The sequence below is a fragment of the Mesoplodon bidens genome, assembly GCF_964165515.1.
Source record: "Mesoplodon bidens genome assembly, chromosome: 8".
Taxonomy (NCBI): Eukaryota; Metazoa; Chordata; class Mammalia; order Artiodactyla; family Ziphiidae; genus Mesoplodon; species Mesoplodon bidens.
In genome coordinates, this window is record NC_138165.1 from 20,635,137 (window position 1) to 20,662,873 (window position 27,737).

General features: G+C 39.1%; 1 protein-coding gene across 2 annotated transcripts in view; it reads left to right on the forward strand.

The window, feature by feature from the left end:
* Positions 1-27,737, forward strand: part of CCDC141 (coiled-coil domain containing 141) — a 220,362-nt gene that overhangs the window by 87,363 nt on the left and 105,262 nt on the right. For both annotated transcript variants that reach the window (XR_014016451.1, XM_081241858.1), the window contains exon 7: positions 4,378-4,494. Coding sequence is in view for 1 of the 2 variants with exons in the window: in XM_081241858.1 (XP_081097984.1) it covers positions 4,378-4,494 (117 nt within the window). In the remaining variant the exon portion in view is untranslated. The remainder of the gene's footprint in view (positions 1-4,377; positions 4,495-27,737) is intronic.

Sequence of the window (27,737 nt, forward strand, 5' to 3'; positions counted from 1 at the left end):
CATTAAAAGAGTGAAAAAAAATTTAAAGAGAAAAAAGTCACATTAAAAAAAGAAAAGCAGTAATATATTTTGTTTAATCCAACATATCTAAAATAGTATTTCAACATTTAATCAATATTAACAATCAATAAGATATTTTCATTATTTTTTATACTAAGTCTATGAAATCAGCTATTTTATAACTTAGAACACATCTCAATTTGGATTTGCCACATTCCAAGTACTCAGTAGCCATTTGTGGTTAGTAGCTACAGTATAGGACAAAGCAGATCTACACCATTTGACTGAGTCTTCCCGGCATCTCTCTTTAACTTCCAAGGCAGCGCTTGGTTTTCATTGAACATCACTGACTGCTCCTTCTTTGCGTCTTTGTTGATTTCCCTTCCCTTTCTCTCTGGCTCCCTTCAACCTCTGGTAAGTGTTGCCCCTCCAATCCCCACCTCCCCTCCGCAAAAAAAGATCTACCCCACTCCTTCTCTACCTTAGTTCTACCTCCTCTGAGTACTGAGTACTTAGGATGTCATGTCAGACAGGTGGGATGGCCACAAACCTATCACTTAGATCAATCTGAAAGGTAGGAATTACGAAGAGAAAGTAAAAATATTCTTGTTTTCCCTTTTTTTTTATTAGTTTCTGCTTTATAACAAAGTGAATCAGTCATACATATACATCTGTTCCCACATCCCTTCCCTCATGCATCTCCCTCCTCCCACCCTCCCCATCCCACCCCTCCAGGTGGTCACAAAGCAACGAGCTGATCTCCCTGTGCTCTGCGGCTGCTTCCCACTATCTATCTACCTTATGTTTGGTAGTGTATATATGTCCATGCCTCTCTTTCGTTTTGTCACAGCTTACCCTTCCCCCTCCCCATATCCCTTTTAATCCATCATTGCCCAGAACCAATTTCCGGTGCATACTCTGAATGCTTTTTGTTCTTCCTTTCTTTCCACATGCCCCCAACCCTTGGCTCATGTTTTTATCCTTTTGCAGGGACCATGTTCTATAGAATAGAATGTCCTGATGCATCATTTACTGTACTTATCACTGACGCTTTTGAACAGCAGCTGATATAATTTAAACGCTTATAAAAAGTGCTCTTGGAATATCTGTGCAGCTGTCTGCAGTAGCTACTCACGGCATTCAATGACTGATTTACATTATGGTTGACATGCTGTCCGTTATTTAGGGTGTCTTGCTTTTACATCAGATGGACTCTGAGAGTCTATTCTGAGTGCATCTCCCAGCACACAAAGTAAATCTGATCTAAGAGGCTGCTCATGTATGTGACTGCCTCATGATGAGATGTATCACCCCGACGATGAACCATTTTCTTCTGAGTGTTATGCCAGCCTGTTTTTATGTTTCTTCCCAGGGTGCATTTGGTAGTAAAAATGTGTAGATCTAGAGAGTCAGTGTGCTTTATCAGGCAGGTATGTGATCAGGATATTTGGAATGCCACCATAGATCTTACGTTCCCTTATAGGTAATATTTAGTATTGCCATGCCCAAGGGAATAGTATCCTTTTTGGGGGAGCTGAAATAGTATTTGCCAAATCTAGGGGATGAGGTCAGTAGATACCTTTAAAAAATCAAAACATCTTGCTCCTTCCCAGCTTTCATCACTGCTGGCATATGTTAGATAACAAGTCTTTGACTCACAGAATTTAATAAGATTATCTGAGGGTTCAGACTTCTCACCTGTTTTTAGAGATTAGTGAACACCTGTTTGTATCCATGTTTTCTTCACTCAGATTCTATATTAACTTTCCCTATTAAAGCATTCTTGAGATTTTTGAGTTCCTACCACTTTAGCTAAAAATAAATAAAGCTCACTCCCAGTACTTAATAAAATAAAGGGTCTCTGAAAGTTAGTTATGTTCAGGGTCCATTTTTCTTTGATGAGACCCTCAAATCATTCCTCTAGTTGTGTTTTTATGTGGGCCTACTGCCTCTTCGGTGAGAAATTTTAATAAAAATTTAATAAATTAATGTACAAATTTTATAGCTCTTGATAAAATACTCTCTGGGGGTTCTGATATGCACATAATACATATCATTTAGTTCTAATTGGGATACCAGAAAGACAAACCATCCTCAAATAATTGTAAATACATAAACACTGTACTTGAGATATGGGGACCGGCTAATATGTGTATTGTGCACAGATCACCAAATGTTCTGAAGAGAATGAGGCGTACTTCACCTGAAAACTGCTACAGGGTCACCGTTATTCTTTTCTTTGCACTGACAATAGCCTAAAATGCTGGTCAACAAAGATTTCCAATTAACAGAAAGCTGGAGAAACCCTGTTGCTGCCTATTTTACTGCCTATTCCATGCTGGAAAATGCTAAGTGTTGGTATAGACATTTGATCTCATAATCAGCTTTGTGATATCAGCCCTGTAATGGTAAAGGAGTGTATTCTTCTCCATAAACCGTAACTTGACTTCTGTGTAGTGTGTGTGTGTGTGTGTGTGTGTTGTGGGGTATGTTTATTTATTTTTTTTTAACATTTATCCATTAAGTTTGCCGTCTTTTTTAAATAAATTTATTTATCTTATTTTATTTATTTTTGGCTGCATTGGGTCTTAGTTGATGCACACGGGCTTCCTCTGGTTGTGGCGAGCGGGGGCTACTCTTCTTTGTGGTGCGCGGGCTTCTCATCGTGGTGGCTTCTCTTGTTGTGGAGCACAGGCTCTAATCGCACAGGGTTCAGTAGTTGTGACATGTGGGCTCAGTAGTTGTGGTTCGTGGGCTCTAGAGCACAGGTTCAGTAGTTGTGGTGCACAGGCTTAGTCACTCCACAGCATGTGGGATATTCCCAGACTAGGGCTTGAACCCGTGTCCCCTGCATTGGCAGGTGGGTTCTTAACCACTGAACCTCCAGGGAAGCCCTGTGATGTATGTTTGCTGTGTGGAGCTTCAGGACTAATGTAGCTTTCTCTTTGGCCACCTGCTTCACGTGTCTATCCATGTTATAAGAATTCAGAGAAATCCTGAGGCTGTGGCAGACAAGACAAGCTAGGCTGGAGAAAGACCTAGTGTATATCCTGGGCAGTGCCACCACTTTGAGTGGGCTGCCAGGATTCATTTTTCAGATGTGAAGTAATTTCCTCTGATGACCACAGACTTTAAGTTACCCAAGGATGGTAGCAGGGCACAGTGGAAAGAACATGGACTTTGGAGTAATGTAGGTGTGGGGACAGATCCCGGCTCTGCCACTTACTGTATGGCCCTGGATAAGCTGCTTAACCTCTCCTCATCTCTACAGTGTCGATATCATACCTGTTATAGAGTTGTTGAGAGAAAAAGAGATGATGCCCGAAAATCAACTAGCAAACTGTTTAGCAAGTAGTGGGGTTCTTACGAATCAGTAGCTATGATGTGATCATGAGAATAATGCTGTATAAGATTTGAGAGGAAAACTCCAACTCTCTTTCCTTTAATTGGGATAAGGAATCTGCATCCAGGGGCCACATGTTATCAGTCTCACGTCAGCTTACATCATCATTTTTAAAAGCACGGCTTCTTTCAAGTCTTTTGTTATTTGTTGTTTTAACACTGTGTAAGGCACATATTGTAAACCAAGTCTAAATGAATGTGAGTTATGCCCTTAGACATTTATAATGTCAATGGAATTTTAATAACTTCTCCATTTCATTTTCTGAATACAGATTTTCAGCATTGCAACAAAATAAGTATTTTTGCATTGTCTTTTTTTTTTTTTTTTTTTTTTTTTTTTGCGGTACGCGGGCCTCTCATTGTTGTGGCCTCTCCCATTGCGGAGCGCAGGCTCAGCGGCCATGGCTCACGGGCCCAGCCGCTCCGCAGCATGTGGGATCTTCCCAGACCGGGGCACGAACCCGTGTCCCCTGCATCGGCAGGCGGACTCTTAACCACTGCGCCACCAGGGAAGCCCTGCATTGTCTTTTAATAGTAGAAATATAATTCTACATATGCTATTTAATATCTTCATGTGAGTCTATGTAACTACACTCAGATTCATAATCTTATATTCTAAAAGAATGCATGGTTTATAGGGGAATATAAATTTGGGAAATTATATTCCCAAAATTTGGGAATCTATTTTGGTTCTTCTTTGCTAGGAGATTTTGAATTATTTTCTTCATGCTATGTAATCCAATGAAATGATATATTGTTCTCATGATTTTGGGGTATTATTTTGTTTTTTCTCTTAAGCATGTAGAGATTGAAATGAAGAAAAAAAAACCTGATTATATTAACTTAACACATGAGTTTATATAAAAAGAAATTGAAGTAGCTTAAGTTTTGAAAGCTTAGGGAAGGATTTCTGGATTTTTACTCATTTATTCTAATCATTTGAAATTTGACCTGTCTGTGTTGCTTCTTACCTAGGTTACTTGTTGGTTTCAGAAAACCATAAGAGATTTACAGGAACAAAGTCTAGGTTCATCACTTTCAGACAATGAGGAGCTAATTCGTAAGCACGAGGAACTGATAATAAAAGCAAAGGTAAGAGACACATTAAATAAATAATTGAAAACTGCATGGACTTCTCTTGAATACACTTCTGTAGGTAATTTAGTGGAGTACTAAAAAACTCTCTTTATATAGTTTGCTTGCTGTTCCCATTTGTATTTCCCTAGTTCCTTAACTTGCTTCACATTCCTTAGTTTTGCAAAAAGTAATAACTACCAGCCAGGCAACAACTTGTAGGTGTGTGGATGTGCAAAATGGAACCATAAAGTGCTGAGAGCCAGGGGAACAAAGCAGCCACATAGCAGTGCTCCTCTCGCCATTGTTCTTGTTATTTGGAAATTGACTCATTTGTACATGTGGAGTCTATAAATATTTTCCAAAGCTCTTTACAGGTGCTCCATTTTTATCTGCAGAAAAATGAAAGTCCAGTTGTAGTAGATTGAGTGGGAACAGTGAATACTTTAATCAGTTTCAAGATTTAGAGAACTTTCTGTTGTTAATAGCTTGGGTGGTTGATAGTTGTACGTACAGCTAGGTCATGAAGCTCGGGAAAACAGTGGGCCGACACTAATAGACAACGGTTGAACATAAGGAATACAAAGCAAATAAATATTTACATGTTTGGGAGGATGGGATTTAGAGGGGTGGGGGAAGGGGAGGCAGCAGGTTGCGTTTATCTAGACCGAAATCTCCTCATAGGGATCATGATGTTTTCATTTGCTCGTTTTTGCTTCTCTTTCAACACTACAGGATACATAGGTACTCAAAGTGTATGGTCTGAATATTTGCCTGACTGATAAAGATTCGGTTACAAAAGACTATTATGGCTGATGATTTTTTAAATTCTTTAAAAATTTTCAGCATTTGGTTTATCTGTTTGAGAAATTAGTTTTTTTCATTGAAGTCATATAGCATTTTATTCTGTGCGTGTGATACTCAAGTTTTATCAGTGAAAAGTCTATAAAAATTCCTAAATGCTAAGCACAAGAGATGACCTGAATTGCATAGGATGGTTGCTTCCTTAAAACATATAAATAAAAATGGTATATTCACATAACTTGGACATACGTTGGGGTTATATTTACTGTAACTGTGGATTTATTATGGTTTCTCACAGCCCTGAGGACAGTTTGGAGTAGAATATTTGTTCATGTATAACCTCAGTCTAGCTTATATCATGGTTTACAGTTTACCTTTGTAGCTCTGATGATGTGTATAAATAGAAAAACAAAGATATTCTTTCCATCATTATTCCTATGTTTTTGTATGCATAAGTGGTTTAAGAAATAAATTTTTAATAATACATATTTTATTATATAAAGTACATCATAGAAAATTTCATAACTATAAGAAAAATAAAAGGAAAATAAAAGTGAATTCTTCAACCCAAAGATAATCATTATTAAGATAACCGTTATTAATATTTTTGTGCACTCCCTTTTAGTCTTTCCATACACAACCCTAGAAACATAGCAGAGTCATGCTTTATTTCATTTACAACTTTATCATAAATATTTTCCTATGTAAACTAATATCCTTTAACTGCAACATATTTCATTATATGGATAAATGTATATGGCAGAGTTACACATTTTGGTTATATGTATAAGCTAGGCCATATGAATACCCAAGCAAATATTGTTTGAAAAGGGTATGAATTCCTGATAAACACCATTATATTTCAGACAAGATGACTACTCCCTTTCAGGGTCCTGAGCCGCTCAGGAACCAGTTACAGATCTCATACAGAAGCTGAGTATTGCCCCCTGTACTCAGTAAGTAGTTTTGGGGCCGAATTGGTTTTGGAAACTGAGGCAGAGAAACCTATTTTCCTATAGCATCCTTGCAAATAAATTTATTTTCTAAAAAAAAAAATTGCATGTTTGCTTTGATAGGAGTTCATGTTTTATTACTTCCTACGAAGCATTCTGTATGATATAAGATTTTCCTTCAACTATCGGCTGGCCTTTGGAACCCCTAATCTCAATAGCATCTTTAGAGATTATCAAATATTAAATATCTATTTAGAGATGAAAGCTCAAACATAACTTATTGATAAAAAGGTTTTTTAAGACAATTGTCATCAATTTGGGACACTAGATAGTCCAATGTCAAGATAACTGGTTATTCAAGGCAGCAGGGGTCCCTGAGTCACATGGGTTGAAAGAGACCCCATCAGTGTAAATGCAGAAGAGGGAGTGACACTCTGTTCTGGGGTGATCCAGGTTGGCTTTCCAGAAGGGTGGGGTTTGAGCAGATGGATGGAGTATGAGTGGTTTGTTAGGCAAGGGTGATCATTCCTAAATAAGGTAGAATAAGGGAAAACAATGATCAGACCAATTTGTCTGTGATGAGAGTTAAAGGTCCTAGCAATGTTCAACCTAGAGACAAGAGACCAGTGGGAGTTGTCTCAGAGGTCATACTTATCCACAGCCATTCCCTAGAGAAGAAATGCTAACAGTGCATGGTCATTACAGGGAAGTAAACTTTGCAGGTTGGAAAATAGAAGAGAATTCTGAGGCCACAGAAGGTGGGCCTAAGTGACCTTAAAAATCCCTTTAAGTTTCAGTCTCATAAAAGAGACAGGATTTAGATTATAATAACTGTTACATTTGTTAAATTTAAAGCAATGTGAGTGTGAAAAACACCTTTTCAGAGATGGCTGAAATGATAGGACTAGATTGACAAAATAGCAACATTTCTTAAATGTGGAGATAGTATCTTACTCATCTTGGTATTCCCAGCACCTAGGACAGTGCCTGGTATTAAAAAAATGATGTTTGATTCATGTCTGTTTTTTAAGTCCTCTTTCCAGAAGAAAGAAACATTCTTTTAGTGTCTTTCTGTGATTCTCTAGTGACTTTAGATAGTGATTTAGCCTCCTTTTGCCTACCTAGCCATCCATTATATTTATTTGTTTATTTTTAAATGTTTGGTCCTCAGTATAGAGTTACACAAACTCTTTAATTCATCCTAGATCTCCGGGTCAGCTACTCTGTTGGCTTATTTTATTATTTCCCCCTTCATTCTCTATCTTCCTCACATCCCCATTCTCACAGGCACCTACTCTAATGGGTTCAATATGTGTCTTTAGACATATTCCCATTCTTAAAATATATACAGAGTTACATGTTTTCAATTTGCATAGATGGTATTAAGGCATAGGTTTCATTGTGTTTCTTCCCACAACACTGGTTGCATCTAGTAGCTGTTTGTGATTTTAAGCAGTTGTTTGTGATCTTCACTATGGTAATTCCTAGATGCAGCAAAACTTTGGAAAGTCCTATTACGTAGATATTGATGTCCTACTTCTATCCATAATGTTAATAGCCTCCCACTTCTTTATCCCTTATAATACCTGGGCTTCTAGTCCACTGACTCTTCTATTTAGCCCTTTTGCTGAGTTCCTCACTTCAGCTATTACGTTTTTCATACCCCATTCCTCACACTGATTCTTCCTCATAACTTTTTTCCTGCTTCATCTTTCTAACATCCTTCTTTATATCCTAAGGTGTGCTTTATTCATATATTAAATTGTTGGTCTGTCCAGTGCATTATTTCTGTGTCCTCTGATTTAGGTATTTCGGTGTGTTGCTTGTGCTCATCAGATGTTATTTTTCCCTGTGAGTTAATATTCCCTTGGATACCAGCAACTTCACTTGGTAAGGCATGGGAGGTGTGAAAGCCAGTTCTCTAACTTGTCCTTTTCTAGGTGAATTGGGGTCAAGGTGCAGGGAGATGCCCCTGAGTGCTTCTGTTGTTAGAATTAGGGCTCCACCGTTTCTGGTTTGCCCCTCTACGCCAGATACACACAAAGGAGGGGGACCCCTTGGAGAACCTCCCACTGATTGGACTCTGGGCCCTGCTTTGTTCCAAGACCCATTTCCCATACTCTTCCCAGCTCACTTGATGGAGAGTTGAAGAGGGCGCACTGAGAAACAGGTCAGGTTGCTTCCCTCTCATATATTAGCTGTCCACCTGGTCAGATTCCAGTGCTATCCTAATGTTGTTTCTCTCCTCTGGCTGGTACTGGGTTGGGGCTCCTATTTTCTTTCCTGAGAAGATACATTGACAGTGACCAGGCAGATGGGGAAAGAAAGCAACACACCCAGAAAGTTATCCCCTAGCATACCTCCTGTCTAAGGCATCGACCTTATTCTGCTCCAGAAAGTCATGTGGCCCTGACACTGAGAGCTAACCACCTGTTGTCTCCTCAAGGAAGGTTCTCTTATCTATAAACTTTACCATCACTTTGTTGGCCCTTGCAGGAAGGACAAGCTACATAATTTGTGAGATCCAGTTTAAAATGGAAATATGGTATTGAGATTTCAATACAGCAACAGCAGAACCTTAAACCAAGCATGGGGACTTCTAAAGAAATGTCGCTGTGATGATACAGATCACTTGCCCATGATGCTGGTCCTATTTACAATGTTAGGATTTTTGAAAGGACCTAGAAACCTTGCTTCAAACATTTTCCTTCACCATCTTTACTAACCTCTTCCTACCTGGATTAGCAAGTTTTCTAAAAATAAAGATTGCAATACTATATCGGGTTATATCTACATAAGGAAAAACAGGTTTGAATTCCTGCTGTCACTCACTTTGCAACCTTGGGTACACTTGACCTCTCTCAATCTCACCTTCTTGACCTGTAAAGAGGAGTCATGAATAATTCAATTAGAAAATATTTGTGAAGGTGCCCACATTTTAGTAGTGCCTCCAAAAATGTTTCCTTTCCCATCCATGGTGTAAACATTCAAATAGTTTTTGCCTGTGGTTTTCCAACAATATCATTCCTTGTTCCTGGAGGAGGAATCCAATTTTAGATCTCCTTAAACAGGAAGCAGCATATTACACTTTTTTTTTTTTTGAGTGTGGGTATGAGGAGAGGAAGGGGGATTGTTTCTTTCAAAGAAGTTTTAAAGTAGAAATAAGGCCTCAAGCTGGGGATTCATTAGTGAGATACATATAAATTATCTGGTAACATAGAGAAGGTAAGCTAAGTCAAATGGTAGTGAGCTGTTCTGTATTGCTTGTTAGTCTACTCAGTAAATTATTTCTAAATAATCTTTGAAAATTCCTCTCTCATTTCTTACTGGAATGCATTCAAATAAGAAATATGGCAACTTTTATATCTCTTAATAATTGTGATACCTTATTCAGAATGTGTTGAAAGAACTGAACTAAAAGATTTTTTAATACAGCCTTTAAGTATGAGTAATTTTGTATTAAATTATACTTTCTTTACTGAATATGAAAAAATATTTTCCTCTTACATATGTAACAATTAAAGGAATAACAGACATGGATGATTATAAGCGACCCTTCGGTTAAGAACCTTAAATACTCTTAGAGTTTATCCTGTATCAATTTGATGCTCCAAGGCTTGAATTCAAAGTCTGGAGTTCAGAGTTGGTTGTAGGGTATATTAAAATATGTTAACAAACACTTCCTTATTATCTCCTTTTTTTTTTTTTCCTTTGCGGTACACGGGCCTCTCACTGCTGTGGCCTCTCCCGTTACGGAGCACAGGCTCCGGATGCGCAGGCTCAGCGGCCGTGGCTCACGGGCCCAGCTGCTCCGTGGCATGTGGGATCTTCCCGGACTGGGGCACAAACCTGTGTCCCCTGCATCGGCAGGCGGACTCTCAACCACTGTGCCACCAGGGAAGCCCCTTATTTTCTCCTTTGAGGGACATAATCATTCCTTCTTCTGCACATCAGAAATAATGTCTATCGAAGAACTGCCTTCAGGAGCCAACCTTTACTTCTGTTGGGAGGAAAACTTTTCCTCTTCCAATTTGGTTCCAGTGATTGGGGCCCTGCAAATTAACTGACAATAGACAGGTTAACAGGAGTAAAGACAAGGTTTATTTTCACACAGTATACGTGGGCCGTCCCAGTAATGGAAGACTCATGGAATAGCCCAAAGTAAAGTTTTACAAAGATCAATTTAACAAAAGAAAAGTTTTTAGGGCTTCAGTGGGAGAGTATGGAAGGTTTTCTTGGGCTTCTTGATGATAAAGGAATGAGCAGTCTGTCTTCTTCCTGGCTGGAGGTTTCCCAGCGGGAAGGTATATGACAGCTGAATTTATACTTCCTGAGGCCAAGTATCAGTCTTCTTTAAATCAGGAAACTCCCTGGGAAGAGGTCAATGGCAACTGTATTTTCAGGAGGCTCCACTTAAGTTTAGGTAGTATTTCTTTCTGTGGCTGCTAATTGTTTAGCTGTTTTCAGTTTAAAGTAATTTTCATACCACCATGGTGGACTATAAATCCCCACACTTCTGTAGTGTCAACTCTTGCTTCAGTTCAGGCCCTTTAAAGTTGGTACACACAAGAATCGCACAGGGGCTTTGAAAAAAATACTGACATCTGGATCTCATGCCCAGAGATTTTGTGTAGTTTGTTTGGGGAATCGGGATTTTAAAAAATTCACTGCCAATCTTAAGATATTGATATTTTCATCAAAATGGAATCCAGATTTCCTTTCCTTCTAAAAAATGGAAGACCTGGCATTGTCAGGCTCATCTTTCCTTATAGACGTTGCAGTTCTTGGCTGGAGCCCAGCAATAGCTATTTCCTTGAGAAAAGGCATGTGTACTTTGGTTTGCCACAGTCCCCACTGTTCCTCATTACCTCCTCTTCCACCTTTGCTTCACTCATTTACATTACACGCCTGTCCCCTGTAAGCATTTGGGTTTGAGACCTGATGAGCAGTGAGGTGCAATTTAAGTGGAGTAGTAGCTTAAACTGATTTGCATTTTAGAAGATTACCTTGGAAAAAATGTGAATGATAAGAATGGGAAGAAGTGATATTGAAGACAGAATAATCTCTTAGAAAACTGCTGAAGTTTGAATGAGAATAGCTTTAGATGGGGCATGATATCTTTTGAGTTGGATGTTATTAATGCCCATTTAAAAGGCTTAAAGGCGACATAAAGACTTATTCAAGTTGTGGCTCCCAGACAGCAGTATCTGGAAGTCATTAGAAGTGCAGAATCTCAGACTCCACCCACCAAACCTATTGGGTCAGAATCTGCATTTTAACAAATTTCTCTCACAAGATTTGTGTGGACACAGAAGTTTAAGAGACACTGACTTAGAGGATTTTCCCATATATTTCATGTATGTCCATATTCTCCTTAATTTTCATAGGTGGCTATATATTTTTTGTAAAGTCCTTGATTAACAAATAATCTTTGAAGTTCTGCCAGAGAAACAAACTGAAAATAGTGTAAAGAAACATCATCTTCAATGTTTTACTATAGTAGAATTCACATTCCTCAGCTTCAAGATTAAAATAATCTTCCATGATTCATCATCTAATCCAATTTTCCAAGTCATTGAAAATATTTTCCAGTTGTTGCTGAGTGATTTCATAAATTGGATTTGTGACCTTAGCCTCAGGTTCCTTTAAATAATATTATTTGGAGATCTTACAAAAATACCAATGCCTAGGTCCCAAGCAGACTATATTCAGAGGAAAAAGTCAAGTTTAAAGTTACAAAATATTTATACCTGTGAGATAAGGAAGTAGAAGAGTCTCTTGCAAGCTTATTTGAATAATTTAAATGCATAATTACCATCAACAGAACCACTACAGGAATGTGGCTCTTTAAAAATGTGTTTATTTTTTGATTTTTCTGATTACATAATACATTCTCATTTTGGAAAAATCAGAAAATACATAAAACTAAAGAAAATTAAAATCACCCATAGTGCATGGGTGTATATGAAAATGAGAAGGAAATATAAAACATACAAAAAATTGAGTATTCCAAACCTGTGTGTGTACGTGTGTGTGTATACATTGTATGTGTGTATTTATATACAAAGTTGTGTATGTGTTGTTTTGCAGTGTAATTTTTCCAATTAGCATTACGTCATAAGCATTTCTCCATTCAAATACATATTTTAAATATGTATTTTTAATGATTACATGTTATTAAACTGTGTAGATATATCATACATTATTTGAGGCAGCAATACATAGTATCTCAGAATATGGCAGTGGAATGAATGGTACACTCCCAGGGCCTAGAGTTAAATCCTAACATCTCTGCTTACTTCTGATGTACGCTTGGGCAAATTTCTTGTATATCTGAGCCTAGGTTCCCCCTTTTGTGAAAGAGGGTAATAATTGTACCTAATTCATGCAGTCGTTGTGAGGATTAGTTGTATTCTCATGCAGTACACAATTAGCACAATGCCTCATACAAGCACAACATAATAGAGGCTTTTTTTTAATGATGGTAAAATAAACATAACATAAAATCTAACTTCAGTGACATTTAGTAAATTCACAATGTTGTAGTTCTAGAACATTTCCATGACCCTAAAAAGGGACACCATACCCATTAAACAGTCAATTTATTCCTCTCTCTCTCTGCCTCTGCCTCAGACAATCATTAATCAACTTTCCATTGATTTACTTATTCTGGATATGTCATAAATGGAATCATACGAGTGGCCTTTTGTGTGTGATTTCTTTCAGTTAACATGTTTTCAAGGTTCATCCATGTTGTAGCCTGTATTGGTACATTATTGCTTTTTACTGCTGCATAATATTTCACTGTATAAATACACTACATTTTGTTTATCCACCCATCAGTTGATGGACGTTTGGGTTGCTTCCACCTTTTGGCCATTGTGAATAACGCTGCTATGAACATTCACATAGAAGTTTTAATTTGAATACCTGCATTAAGTTCTTTTGAGTATATCCCTAGGAGTGAAATTGCTGGTTCATATGATATTTCTACATTTAATTTAATGAGGAGTCACTATACTGTTTTTCACAGTAGCTTCACCATTTCATGCTCCCACCAGCAATGTACAATGCTTTCAATTTCTCCACATCCTCGCCAAAACTTATTTTTTGTTTTTGTTCTTATATTAAAAAATTTTTTTTCTAGCCATCCTAGTGTGTGTGTAAAGTACTATCAGTTGTAGTATTTTATTTGCATTTCCCTAATAACTAATAACTTGTGATGTTGAAGATCTTTTCATGGCCATTTGAATATATTTTTTGAAGAAATGTCTATTCAGCCCCTTTGCCTGTAGTGTCCTTTGATGAACACAGGTTTTTAATTTTGATAAAGTCCAATTTATCTATTTTAAATTTTCTTGGTTTTGCTTTTGATGTCAAAGCTATGAAACCATTGCTAAATCCAAGGTCATGAAGATTTATTCCTGTGGTTCTTCTAAGAATTTTGTGGCTTTAGCTCTTACATTTAGGTTTTGCTCCATTTTTTTTAAATTAACTTTTTTAAAAAATCAATTTTATTTATTTATTTATTTATGGCTGCGTTGGGTCTTCATTGCTGTGTGCGGGCTTTCTCTAGCTGCGGCGAGCGGGGACCACTCTTCATTGCAGTGTGTGAGCTTCTCATTGTGGTGGCTTCTCTTGTTGTGGAGCACGGGCTCTAGGTGCACGGGCTTCAGTAGTTGTGGCATGTGGGCTCAGCAGTTGTGGCTCATGGTTCTAGAGCCCAGGCTCAGTAGTTGTGGTGCACGGGCTTAGTTGCTCCACGGCATGTGGGATCTTCCTGGACTAGGGCTCGAACCTATGTCCCCTGCATTGGCAGGCAGATTCTTAACCACTGTGCCACCAGGGAAGCCCTGCTCCATTTTGAGTTAATTTTTGTGTATTGTATGAAGTAAGGGTCATTCTTCACATATGGGTATCTGGTTATCCTAGCACAGTTTGTTGAAGAGACTATTCTTTCCCCATTGAATGGCCTTGGCACCCTTATTGAGAGTAATTGATCACAGATGTATAGGTTTTTTTTTTGAACTCTCACTTCTATTCCATTGTTCTATATGTCCGTCCTTATGCCAGTACCACACTCTTTTGATTACTGTAGTTTTTGTAGTAAGTTTTAAAATCAGAAACTGTGAGCTCTCTAACTTTGTTCTTTTCCAAGATTGTTTTGGCTATTCAGGATTCCCTTGCAGTTCTACATGTTAGGATCAGCTTTGCCATTTCTTTAAAAAAAGGCCATTGATGGGCCTCCCTGGTGGCGCAGTGGTTGAGAGTCCGCCTGCCGATGCAGGGGACACGGGTTCGTGCCCCGGTCTGGGAAGATCCCACATGCCGCGGAGCGGCTGGGCCCGTGAGCCATGGCCGCTGGGCCTGCGCGTCCGGAGCCTGTGCTCCGCAACGGGAGAGGCCACAACAGTGAGAGGCCCACGTACGGCAAAAAAAAAAAAAAAAAAAAAAAAAAAAAAAAAACGCCATTGAGTTCTGATAGGAATTGCATTGTATTTGTAGATGACTTTGGGAGTATTGCCTTCTTAACAATATTAGGTTTCCCGATCCATGATCACAGGATGTCTTTCCAGTTATTTAGGTCTTCTTTACTTTTTTCAACAATGTTTTATAATTTTCAGTGTATGGGTCTTGAACCCCCTTGGTTAAATTTATTCTAAAGTATTTTATTCTTTTTAGTGCTATTGTAAATGAAATTGTTTTTTCTTAATTTCCTTTTCAGATTATTCATTTCTAGTCTATAGAGGCACAACTGATTTTTGTGCATCGATCTTGTATCCTGAAACTCTGCTGAATTAATTTATTATTAGCTCTAATAGTTTTTTAAGGATTCCCTATGTATAAGATCATACCATCTGCAAATTTCCCCTTCCATAATCATTTTTCTCTTATTCATCTATCTGATTGTAAAAAGCCATTCTTTCAGTGTATTGTAGACCAGATCTTCTCAAACTATAGTGTACTCATGAATTACCCGGGGACCTTAAAATGCAGATTCTGATTCACCAGGTCTGGGGTGGGGCTTGAGTATCTGCATTTCTAACAAACTCCAATGTAACATTGATGCTGTTGGTCTCTGGACCACCCTTTGGGTAACAAAGGTTATGGAGGAAAGAACTGCAGAAGAATGAAAGAGAGTTTAAGTGATGGAGTTGAAATATTGGGTCATTGTAAGAACTTGGAAGGTTTAAGTCTAAATAAATCTTTGAGTCTCTTAAGGTGTGGACATGATTGTCTGAGCTTAGAACTTGATTTATTTTTGTTGCTTGTATTTATTACACAGGTAATTGAAGATCAAACGACAAGTGTTTAAATTGTTCAATTGTTCCTTTTTTTGAAATAGAAATATTTCCACAGGAATAGCACTTACATGAACTATTTAGTACAAAAGGAGCTACTTGTAGGTCTCTTGGGTGGTTCAGGAAGTGTGTAGCAATATCTAGAGTTTGTATAATTATAGTTCCCAGGTTGTCCAAATATTTTCAAAGTATTTCACAATCATTGTTGAGGATTTTCTTTTCATTTCAGTATGTATTAACCTGTATAAAGAAGCTGACTATTCTGATATTTGAACTTCCATTACATCCCCAAATTCCTTCACTGAAGGTATGCAAAAAAATGGCAAAACCACTTTAAAATATATTGCTTCAGTAAATCAGCTCACAGCATCTCTGATGATTATAAGGAAAATCTACAAAATGAAGCAGAGTTTGTTACTTTTATAATGTTTCATCCAATTTAAAAAATAAAATGGGGTCTGAATCTGAAATGTCTCAAGGCAGAAATTAACTGAGTCTCTAAACAGTAGAGACATCTGCATTAGTGCATTTCAAATCCTCTGTCTTCATTTTAACACATAATTTGTTTTACTTGTCTGATTTTTTAATGAACTTCCCAATTAAAAGCAGATGTCATTTTTCACAGAACATAAATTATAAACAATTTTATTACTAGCAGGCAAAACATGTATAAATAGTATTGAATTTGCCTTCAAGCATTGGGGAAAATCTATAAAATGATGGGATTTCTCACTTGGTAACCCTACTTCCGCCTTAACTTACGGGTTAATTTAAAGCTTAGTGAACCATATGCTTTCATTTCCAAGGGAAATTTAACTGAGAGAGTCTCTCAGAATGTTTATGCCCATCTAAGAAGGGGATGAGTTCAGAAAACAAATAGAGAATATTGTACTCTGTGATCACTAGGTTTAAATCTACCTGCTGTGACCTGCTTATGAAACCTTCACCAGCTCATTAAGTTTAAATGCTTAGAAAATTTTTTTCTTTTTTTTTTTAGTTATGACTTTTATAAAAATTCTTCATGTTATATTCTTTTCTTTTTCTTGCCCTTCTTCTTCCTCCTCCTCCTCTTCCTTTTCCTGCTTCTCCTCCCTCTTGTCATTTGTCAGCCCTTAAATAAAAATTCCCACAAAGCATGGCTTCTTATAGTTGCTCTCACAACTCAAGGTAATATTACTATGATAATAATAATAGTGAAGTTGAGTCTTTGAGGTGGACACCTAAAAAGGCATTTTGTTATGTCTTAATACAGTCACACCTTAAATCCCTACAACCTTCCTGTGCTACTCTTTAGCGTCCATTTGGTGGCATTCAGTGCAGTGGCCTTAGATTTCTGTGACATTCATTACTCCAAAGGCCTTTACTTCAGTTTCCCACTCCTGTGGCCACACTTGTTTCCATGGTATCACCCAAAAGTGCTCTCATCCCACCCCCCTTTCCTTTCACCTTTTCCTGGTTTCCCTCCTTGTAGGATTCAGCATGGACCAAGGCTATTTGTGAGTAAACTCAATCACCCATTTTCTCTGTTTCTTCCTACTTCTCAAAGAAGATGAAACAATTAGCACACTTTTTCTGATTAGATCTATTTAAAAAGCAAATGATCTATTATCAGTTAGCCTTACAAATTCTTTTCTTTATCAGCCATTAATTCCCTATTCTGTCCCCATAACAACCAGTAAAAAACTTTCAGGCTCTTTTAAAATTCTCAACCAGGCTTTAACCTAACTTCACAGTCACTTAGTCATTCAAAGCGAAATCACTTGACTCTTCTTCTCTGTCCTTTTTTGTCTCTTTTTCACTTTTCTTCTCCCAGTGTGTTTCCCATTCCCCTCTTCCAAATTTAAGCCTTCATCCATTCTTCTAAGTCCTACCTTTTCCATCTCTTCATTTTGTATCTCTCTTCATTATTTTTTAATATATTTATTTATTTATTTAGTTAGTTAGTTAGTTATGTATTTATTTTTGGCTGCATTGGGTCTTCGTTGCTACATGCGGGCTTTCTCTAGTTGTGGTGAGCGGGGGCTACTTTTCGTTGTGGTGCATGGGCTTCTCATTGTGGTGGCTTCTCTTGTGGAGCATGGGCTCTAGGTTCATGGGCTTCAGTAGTTGTGGCACGAGGGCTCAGTAGTTGTGGCTCACAGTCTCTAGAGCACAGGCTCAGTAGTTGTAGCTCACGGACTTAGCTGCTCTGCAGCATGTGGTATCTTCCCGGACCAGGGATCAAACCCATGTCCCCTGCATTGGCAGGCGATTCTTAACCACTGCGCCACCCTCTCTCTTCATTCTTAATACCTCATTTAGTCTCTCATAAAATAGAAAACATAAACATTGCTTCTCAATCCTTAAGACACTATTCTACCTTTTTCATGACTAACAGGTTGAATTGTGTCTACCAACATTTATATGTTAAAGTCCTAACCCCCAGTGTCTCAGAATGTGATCTTATTTGGAAATAGTGTTATTGCAGATGTAATTAGTTAAGATGGGGTCATCAGAGTGTACCCTAATTCAGTATGACTTATAAAAAGGGGAAATTTGAACACAGAGGCAGACACCCATAGAGGGAAGATGATGTGAAGAGACAAAGGGAGAAGACAGCCATCTACAAGGCCAAGAGAGGTGCTTGGAACAGGTTATACCCTCACAGCCCCAAGAAGGAACCAACACTGTTGATACCTTGATTTTAGACTTCTAAAATCTAAATCAGAGGACTGTGAGAGGGTAAAGTTCTGTTGTTCAGGCCACTGACTTTGTTGTACAGATGTCCCTCAGTATCCTTGGGGCATTGGTTCTTCCAAGACCCCCCACAGATACCAGAATCTGTGGATGCTCAAGTCTCATAGTCAGCCTTCCATATCCATGGTTTCCCGATCCACAGAGTCAACCAACCACAAATCATAAACATAGTAGTATAGGTATTAAAAAAAAAAAACCTGTGTTTAAGTAAACCCTTGCAGTTCAAACCCATGTTGTTCAAGGGTCAACTGTACTTTGTTACAAGAACCCTAGGAAATGAATGCAACTACTTCATTTTCTGCCTCCCTGGCCTCCCCACCCACTAATCCTTTACCTGCATTAGGAGAAGCTGCTCTTTCTCAAGTAACAGACGACTTGAAGCTCTCTGTGAACTTGGCCTCTGAGACACCACCTTCCCTGGTTCTCCCATCTGTCTGATGGTTCCTGGCTCCTTCTAAATCTCTTTCAATGCCATCTCTTCCTCCAGTCTCCCTTTACATGAAATGCTTAACCTTTGGCTCTTTTCTCTTCTCATTTCATACTTTGCTCATGTGGAGTTAGCCAATCCCACAGTGATAATATAGGTTTTATCTTAATGATTTCTAGACTTAAAGATCTCCAACTCTTACATCTTTTCTCAACTCCAGTCTTCTTTTTAGAAGTTTCTGTGGAAGATTGACTTATAGATTTCTTACCAGCACTTTAGCTCAACTAAAATTATTATTTTCTCCTCCAAACCTTCCCCCATTTTTCTTTCTTGGCTAAAGAAATTGCAGCCCTCAGTCACCCAGATTAGAGACCTCAAAGTCACATTATTCTTCCTCTCCCCTCACTTCAGATCATCTCTCAAATTTAGTCAATTCTTACCTCTATCTCCTTCTTGCCTTCTCATCCCAGGCCCACTACTTTAGTTCCTCAGAATCTTTCACTAGGTCCACTACAATTACATTGTGTAGTACTATGAATCTGAGCCTACAAACTATAATATTTGTATGAAATATTGCTGGCTTGTTTAGAAAACTGTTTTTTAGTCAACATAAGCCTGATTCTGAGCTCCCATCTTATGACTGGCAACACATTCAATCTGTCATTGTTGGAGCCCCTTTCCAGGGTTCTGTAAATGTTCCTGGGTCCATACAGCACCACAGCACTGGGGAAGCCACTGTGTTCATCAGTTCACTCGGCTTCCCTCTGAGGCAATCATTGTCTCAACCTGTATGGAGGCTGCAGTTTCAGTGGCTCTGCTGCTTCTGTGCCTGTTTGAGGTGCCAGGCTGGTCTGACTTCCAGTCTCCCTGGAGGGAATACACAGCTGTCCCCAGGGAAGCCGTGCGTGTCTTCATGGCACTGCCCTGAGAGGACCCTGCATCTCCTCCACAAGCCTCACCTCACATCCAGGCTTTTCTCCGGCGCCAGCCAGATCTCCCTGTCTTTGTATGGCCCTCACCTTTATCTCCTTGTCCTTTACCACGTCTCTCATAATGTCTTTATTGGACTTAGTCTTTTTACAAAAGGCAGGAGGGAAAATGACTTGCAGATAAATTCTGCTTTTGGTCTTAATATAAACTTCACTAAAGCAAGAGGGGCATAGAAAATAATTGACTTTCTTCTTGAAACAGGGCAGATAGGACAATATAGGAAGAACACAATAAATTATCCTGCCACACACCTAACTGGCATCTGGGCCTCCAGTCTTTCTGTTTTGCAGTTAATCATTTATGACATGATCAAAGTTACCTTTGGACAAGCTGAGACTAGGCCAGTTTTTTCTCAAGCATCTCCTAAAATGCCCTTTGGATACAAAATAAAATACAGACTCTGGTGACTTTTAAAGCCCCCCATGACCTGCCCTTTCCCTGCCCCCAAGTCTGTACGTCTCCGTGAATGTAAGCTTCCTTGGTCTGCTTATCACTCCCATGCGTACCACAGACTTTCTCACCTCTGAGACTTGGGTTAGTTGGACCCCTCACAGAGAATCTCTTTTCCCCTATTTTCTTCCTCTTCTTTTTCAAAGTTAGTTGCTAATTATAATCTTAGAGTTGACATGGGAAGAATAAAGCTAAAAAGCGGGCAAGCCTGAGGTCACAATTTGGTTACCAAAGAGGAGGGAGGAGTAGAAGTCAGGGCAAAGTGTTAGCAACTGAGGCAGAAAATCTAAGCAGAAACAGAAGCCATGGATAGAATTTGGTATGTAGTTCAAGATTGGACCCGACAGAAACTGGCTAAGAAGCAAGACAAAGCACCCATATTCAGGATGTCTGGATAATATTTTGAGGTCAGTACATTGGGCAGAGAGGGTCTGTCTAAAGCTCTATGTATCCACTTCAGCCTAGGAAGTGATTTTAGTTGATGACCTATAGGCTCAGTGTTGGTCCAGATTCCTTCTCTGAAATGGTTGTTGATCTCTCCAGTACTTGTCTTTCCCTTCTTAGAGTGTTGCTTATTGTTCAATTAAAGCAATTAATGCCTTCCTGGCATTTCAGTCCTTCACGTGTCTGATTTCCCCACAGCTGTGAAATTCTAAAAAACAAGGGCCATGATGTATTCATTTCTGGATTCCCTGTAACACCCAGTAGATGGGTCTGGGACATGAGTTAAACGCAGCTAGTGTTAGTTGGGTCAGTGGATGACTCCATTGGACAGGAACCTGGCAACAAAATGTTACCCTGAGTCAGCCCTGGCTGGACTTCTAAACTGCTGTTCATAAGTGACATTCAGTTTGGCTAGGAAGTCATGAGTCTCTCTGTCTACTGCATGGTCATCATCGAGACTACAAACTAAACACAGTTCTGTGGGAACTCTCCCGATTCTGAGGCAACAGAAAAATAATGGGCAAAACTTCATGATGGTAGACGCAATGCTGCAGTCCTCAAGTGTTAAGAGGAAAGCAATCTATTCACACTAATGTGTGAATGTCTACCAACTTCTTAACCATCCTTGACTTCTGTTTTTCTTTTTTCTTTTCTTTTCCACCACCCCACCACCGATTTTTGGAAGTGAACGTTTTATTAACCCAAACACAAGAATGCAATTTCAAGTAATGTTGAAAAGTAAAGTGATCTGCAGAGTGGCCAAAGCCAACACTGCCTCTGAGTTGCACCTACGGTTAAGGACAAAGCACCACGGTACTTTCTCTTCTGAAGCTGCACACTTGCACACTCCCATGATGGTAACAGGGTGTTGATGGGGAGTACAGGCACAGAAAGGGTGATGCAGGCTGTTTGGATTCTTTGTAAACCTGGTAGTTGTATACAGGGATTCCCTGCATCATGAATCCAGAGATTTAAACTTTTTCTTTTTTCAGTTTTATTGAGGTATAATTGACACAAAATTGTAAGCTATTTGGAGTGTTTATCATAATGATTTCATATATGTATATTTTGTGAAAGGATTTCCCTCCATCTAGTTAATTAACACATCTATCACCTCACATATTTATCTTTGTGGATATGTAAATTTCAGTTATATAGTACAGTGTATTCCCTTAGAAATTTCAGTCATATAGTACAGCGTTAACTCTAATCACCACGTTTTACATTAGATCCTCAGAACTTATTCATCTTATAGATGAAAGTTTTTACTCTCCTACCAATGTCTCCTTATTTCCTCCACCCCCCAGTCCCTGGCAATCACTTTTCTACTCTGTTTTTATGAGTTTGACTTTTTTAGACTCCACATCTAAGTGATGAAGAGACTTAAGGTTTTTTCTTCACATATTCAGTAAGCCCCTGAGAACCCAGACTGAGAAAGACGAAAAGGAACTGCTCACAAGGGGGCTTTTAGGGGGTAATCAGAAAGGGTTAGACACATCTCACTTTGTATGAATTATCACAAGAAACAGTAAAGGGAAATTGTTTGATGTCACCAGTATGTTTTACCCGAACCCTCACATTTTGAAAAGTACTGTCTCTTCTTACCTATCACTAGGCAGTACTTCGGAAAACTGAGTGTGTTGAATATGTTACTGGCTTCACACCATTTCTTTGAGACATTCCTACTACCTGGGATTGAGGTGCAGCATCACCTCATGGTAGCTGGCTTTTGTAGTCATTTTGCTTCTGCATTCCAGAAACAAGAAGAACCACTGGCTGTGTATGTTGCATGCATGTCTGTGCATTTAAAAATGTATTTGAAACTGCTGGGTATTTAGTTTCTTCTTGCTACTTTAGCTTTGGGATCTTATTTTCCTTATAGGCAACTTGAAGCCTTTATTCTTCATAGTCCTTTAAATAGACTGTTCCAGTCTAAAAGGCTTAGGGCATATTTGGGAGGAATCTATGAGAGTATTTGCTAATGGAATGTGAGTTTGTGTGAGTGTGTGTGTGTGTGTAGAAGTGGGTGGTGGGTACTGACTTCAGGAGCTTAAGCACAGCCTTTCCAGAGAGACAGGCTCAAGAGGATGTCAGCAACTGAATTCTTCTTCTTCCCACTCAAAACCTCTTCTACCTAGTTCTTCATATCTCAGTTAAGGGCAACTCAATCCATGCAGTTACTCAGGTCAAAAGAGTCTTGATTCTTCTTCCTCTTATTCATAGGAAATCACCTGGGCTGTATCATCTAAGTAGATCCAGAATATCCTATCATTTCTCATGACCTCCACTGCTGTCCTGGGGAATGACCTACCTCCATCTTTCCTGGCTAATTGCAGTAGTTTCCTCGGGAAGCACTGTGCATGCATCCCTGCACCCCTCCACCAGCAAAGTATTCTCAAACGACAGCCCTGTGCTTTTATTTTTGTTTTTTTTTTTAAAGTTATGTCAGACCCTATGCCCCAGACCTTCCAACGGCTTCACACTTCTCTCAGAATGAAAGACTTCAGTGTTTACAGGGCCCTGCCTCTGGATCCTCCCACTGTGCCCCCACCATGCCCCTCTTACTGCTTCTCCTCCTGCTTCCTCTGTGGGACACTCAGCTCTACCACGCTGTGTCCTTGCTGTTCCTCCACCCCAGCAGGAAAACCCCCACCTGGGAGCCTTTACTCTCGCTGTGCCCTCAACCTGGAAAATTCTTTCTCCAGAGATCCTCTTGGCTCATCCCCTCACTTCCTGCCCATCTTTGCTCAAATCTCACTACGCAAAAAGCCTACCCTGACCACCATATTTAATACTGCACACAACTCCCACCCTGCATGGCACCTGAGAGTCCCCTAACCTGCTCTACTTGTCTCTGTTCAACAGTGTGGTCATCTTCAAACTAACCAGACAATGTACTGATTTACCATGTTTATTGGTTATAAACAAAATAAAATACATGGTGCACCACCGCCATCACTAACACTGGAGCTAAATTCACTGGCCTAGATGGAGTATTTAGAAGAATGCTTGGCATAGACTAGACCTGCCAAATACATAGTTGAACAAATGACTGCCTCATAATGTTTATTGCTCTTATAAATGGGATCTTTATTAGAAAAGATAATTGGCTATTGTTGCTATCTAGGAATGTTATTGGTTTTCTTACATTGATCTTGTACATAACAACTAAAAGTCATTGTTCTAATCTATATCTGATGTTCCTTGTGGGTAAAATATACGGATACCCCCTTCCCAACTTAATCTGCTTGACTTAGGGAAATCTTCATAAGAAGTGAACATCAAAACCTAGTGATTCTCCCCATGGTTGAATTACATGTTGAGATCCTGAAGATATCTCCAACAGATACTCTAGGAAATTAAAAAGTAAGTCTTTTGATGACATCAATATAAACTGCAATCACCTAGTCGGCCAGTGGCACACTGATAATAGGCAAATTGTGTTAGATGAAAACAATTTGGCCAGCTAGAGTTTATTAATTTTGATTTAAAAATTGGAAACCTCAATAGCCCCCAATCTGTCTCTACTCCTTACTTAATCAACTTGAAGAAAATGTGATTAAGAGGAACAAAAATCTAAGAAAAACAAGGACAAGACACTAAAGAAAAAATAGCGATTCTCAGAAAACGCAAATCTTGGGACAATTTCTTCCCGACTTCCTGTGTAATTAAATTTTTATCCAAAAACTATGTCGAACCAAGGAGGAAGAAATAAATGTATTTCTGCTCCAAACATTATTTTGAAGACTTGCTTATGAGTGTAATTTGTTATGATTTTATTTGATTTAAAGCATTTATTCTGCCACACATCCTTTTGCTTCAGTATTAGCAACAAGCACCCTGCTCTGTGTGCCTGAACCACAGGCTCCACTTGGTGGCCAAGCACTGAACAGAATAAAGGAAACAAGAAGCTTCCAAGCCATGTTTTTTCCTGCATCTTTTGGAATATTTGAATGGACTGAGAAGAAAGAAAGCAGCAACTATTATTCAAAGATTGCTTTGGTGACATCTGTCATTTCTGCTGTAAACTGTCAGTCCCAAATCCAGTAGGGTAATTCTGGAAAATATAGCTAAAAACCCAATTTTTAGTAGGGCCTGAAATCCAGGAATTTGAAGCACAGCCAATTCACCGTTGAATTTACATCTGATTCACTAGAGAAGCTGAAGCATATGTGAAATGGTGGTGGCCCTTTCTGCACTGCAGAGAAGTAAGGCTCAGGAAAGCAAAATGCCCTGCAGGAGGCCACTTACTAAGTTTGGAGTAAAAAGTGTATTTCCATTTCTCTGCTCTTGCCCACAGGCTCTCCTTGATTCAGTAGCTATGATTTCTTCCTTATGGCCGGGAAGCGAAACACCACAATTCTTTCATCTCTAGATGATACACAAAATCACAGTTCTTCCCTGTTTGCAGTCTGTCTGTGTCTCTGCTGAAATGCACCACAGTGAGGGCAGAGTTCAGATGGCCTGTGGACACTGAACTCGGTACTCATCCAAGAGTGAGATGACCCTTGCTTTTGTGTATGTCGGCCAGAAATGCCTGGGAAAGGAGCATGAGAAGTAACTGTGGCCCAGCTGGCCATCCAGCTCGGCGTGATCAGAGACTTTCAGCTTTTCAAAGGCTCACTGCCACTCTCCAAAAGCGTAAACATTTCTTCTCAAAAATTTTCTGCTCAAAGCAGACTTTCAAATATTCTCTGATTAAAATCGCCAGGTTTATTTTGTTTGTCCCATCTGTTAATGCAGTCATGTAAAATTCTATGATTTGTTGTCAGTGAGCTAATTCTCCTCGGTGCTGAACCAAATGGGACTGTAGACTTAAAAGACTGACCGAGAAATGAGCTATATCTAATGAGATGTCCTCCGAAGCGGCCATGGCACTGGGCCTACACGTGAGCCAGACACATGCTTCTGCCACATGTGATTTGGGCCAGTCATCTCCACAACTGATAGTTTCTTAGCAGTTTATAAATATGTTCCCTATTGTTTCTTGTCCATCTTCTCCCACTTAAAAATTATATTCTGAAGTCAAATTTATAAGGAAAATAATTTACCACGTGGTACTGGGTCATTTAAACACACCCCATCCACTTCATCAGGGAAGTGAATAAAAGCTTACTAAACATATTGGGAGTATTTTGTTTCTTTTCCATTGGAGCAGCTAATATTTTTTTACTTTTTAAATCAAATGGCTGGATAATTTTTATACCAATCCATAATTTTATTTGAAATGCTAACCTGGGACTGTTAAAAAAAAGGGGAGTGGGGGAGAAGAAACCATTTTTGCCTTGTCTATCAGTGCTAATCCTCTTGAAAGTACCCTTACAATCAAGATGCAAGAGAAGCTCCATTTCCTCAGCAAATGGAATACTGAAAGGTACAGTTTAAAAGGGTTACTACGGTGAGTGAAAAAGGAAAGTAATGGAGTGACCTGTGGACACACCCTGAGCCCAGGAACACACAGTGCCACACGTCTTTATTGACTCAGAGATACACAGGTCCATCTGTCAAACTGAAAAGCCAAGGAAATGGCAGGCTTTGGCTTTCTGCTGGTGGGGACAAGTACTGGAAATATTTTATTGCAAAGTGACTGAAACCCAGTCAGAGGTTTAATACTTAGCAGGCAGGCAGCAATGGCTTAGAGAAAAAGGACCAAGATTTTCTCTGTTGGGCTCCTCCAGCCTGGACAGCAGGGACAACTAAGTTTTTAAAATAGCATGCTGGATTCAGATGACTCTGGAAAGTTTTGTCTCAAAAATAAAATAGGCGAAGCATCCCCTAAGAAAAATGGCTGGGGAAATACATCATCAGAACAGTATGGAAGCACATCAGAAACTGCCTATAGATTGCCCAAAGAAAACAGAACCAATTTTCTGAGAAGATTGCATAGAAATATTGAGTGGACCCAGCTTCATCTGCTGCCCACAGAGTTCATTTGAAACTGTAATTAAAAAGACTGGGGATGGAGAATAAGAAAAGATAGGAGGCACAAAATGGTCCTTTACAGTTTCCTTGGAAGGTCACAGCCCACTTTTATAGCCCACTGACGCACAAGGTTACAGGGGGTTTTCAAAGACTTGCCTCTACTCCAGAAGTCTCTCTTTAATGTTGTTTGCAAAATTTATACTAAAGGCAGATTTATGAACTCTGTTAGAGAACAAGTATTTCTCTTCTTATTCATAGAGAAGAACTTTATTATTTTGGTCCAGTTGCTAAGCAAAATATAGCTTGAGTTTGGCTGTAAATTCTCAGTTATATATGTAAGGCATTGTGTTTATTTAGAAATAATAAGGCTTCTAATTTCAAATCAGAAAGTCCCAGGGTCATATAAGGACTTTTATCAGTTCCAGCTCTTATCCAGGCCTTATGGAAGTTTCACTTCTGTAATTCTAAGTTAATGTGTTTAATCTTTCTGTGGTGTAAAAAGCACTGTTTATCACCTCTCTGCAGAGCTGAGGCCAGGATACTGGCTGAGAAAGCAGATTCTAGAGTCAAACTACCTGAATTTGAGTTCTGGCTCTTTCACCTACTAGTGTTGAGACCTTGGGCAAGTTCTTAACCCTTCTGAGCCTCAGTTACCCCATCTGTAAAAGGAGGATAATAATAGTTCCTACCTTGTAGGGGTGTGGTGAAGATTAAGTGAGATACTATATGTAAAGCATTTAGCACAGTGCTAGCATACGGGAAGAAGAATCAACCCTTACGCTCTTACAGACAGTTAAGATACCAACACCGTAGAGTTTAGTTTTGTCCAGACTGAGCACGTAATGGCTGTAACCTATCTCTCCTTATCCTAACCTCCTCTCCACTTTCCTTCCCCCAGCTCTCTGGGCCTCCCCTAGTTTCTCCATATTTGTTAAGTGTTCTTCCTCTAATGAGCACAGAAGATTCTGGTCAATGCCAATTTTTTGAAAGAATTACCTGCTTTACTCTATGTCTTCACATATTGAGCATTTCTTAGTTGAGTTCATTGAGGATTAATGCCCCACAGATCTTAACAGACAGAAAATAGAGAATGGATCCAAAAGACAGGAAACGGACCAACTGGGTAGCTGGAGGGATTGGGACAAAACAAAAAAAGAAACAAAGACTTGTGAAAGCAAATGAACCCGTAGCTGGTTCAGCTCCTTTTAGCCACAACTGTAGTGTTTCTCAGCA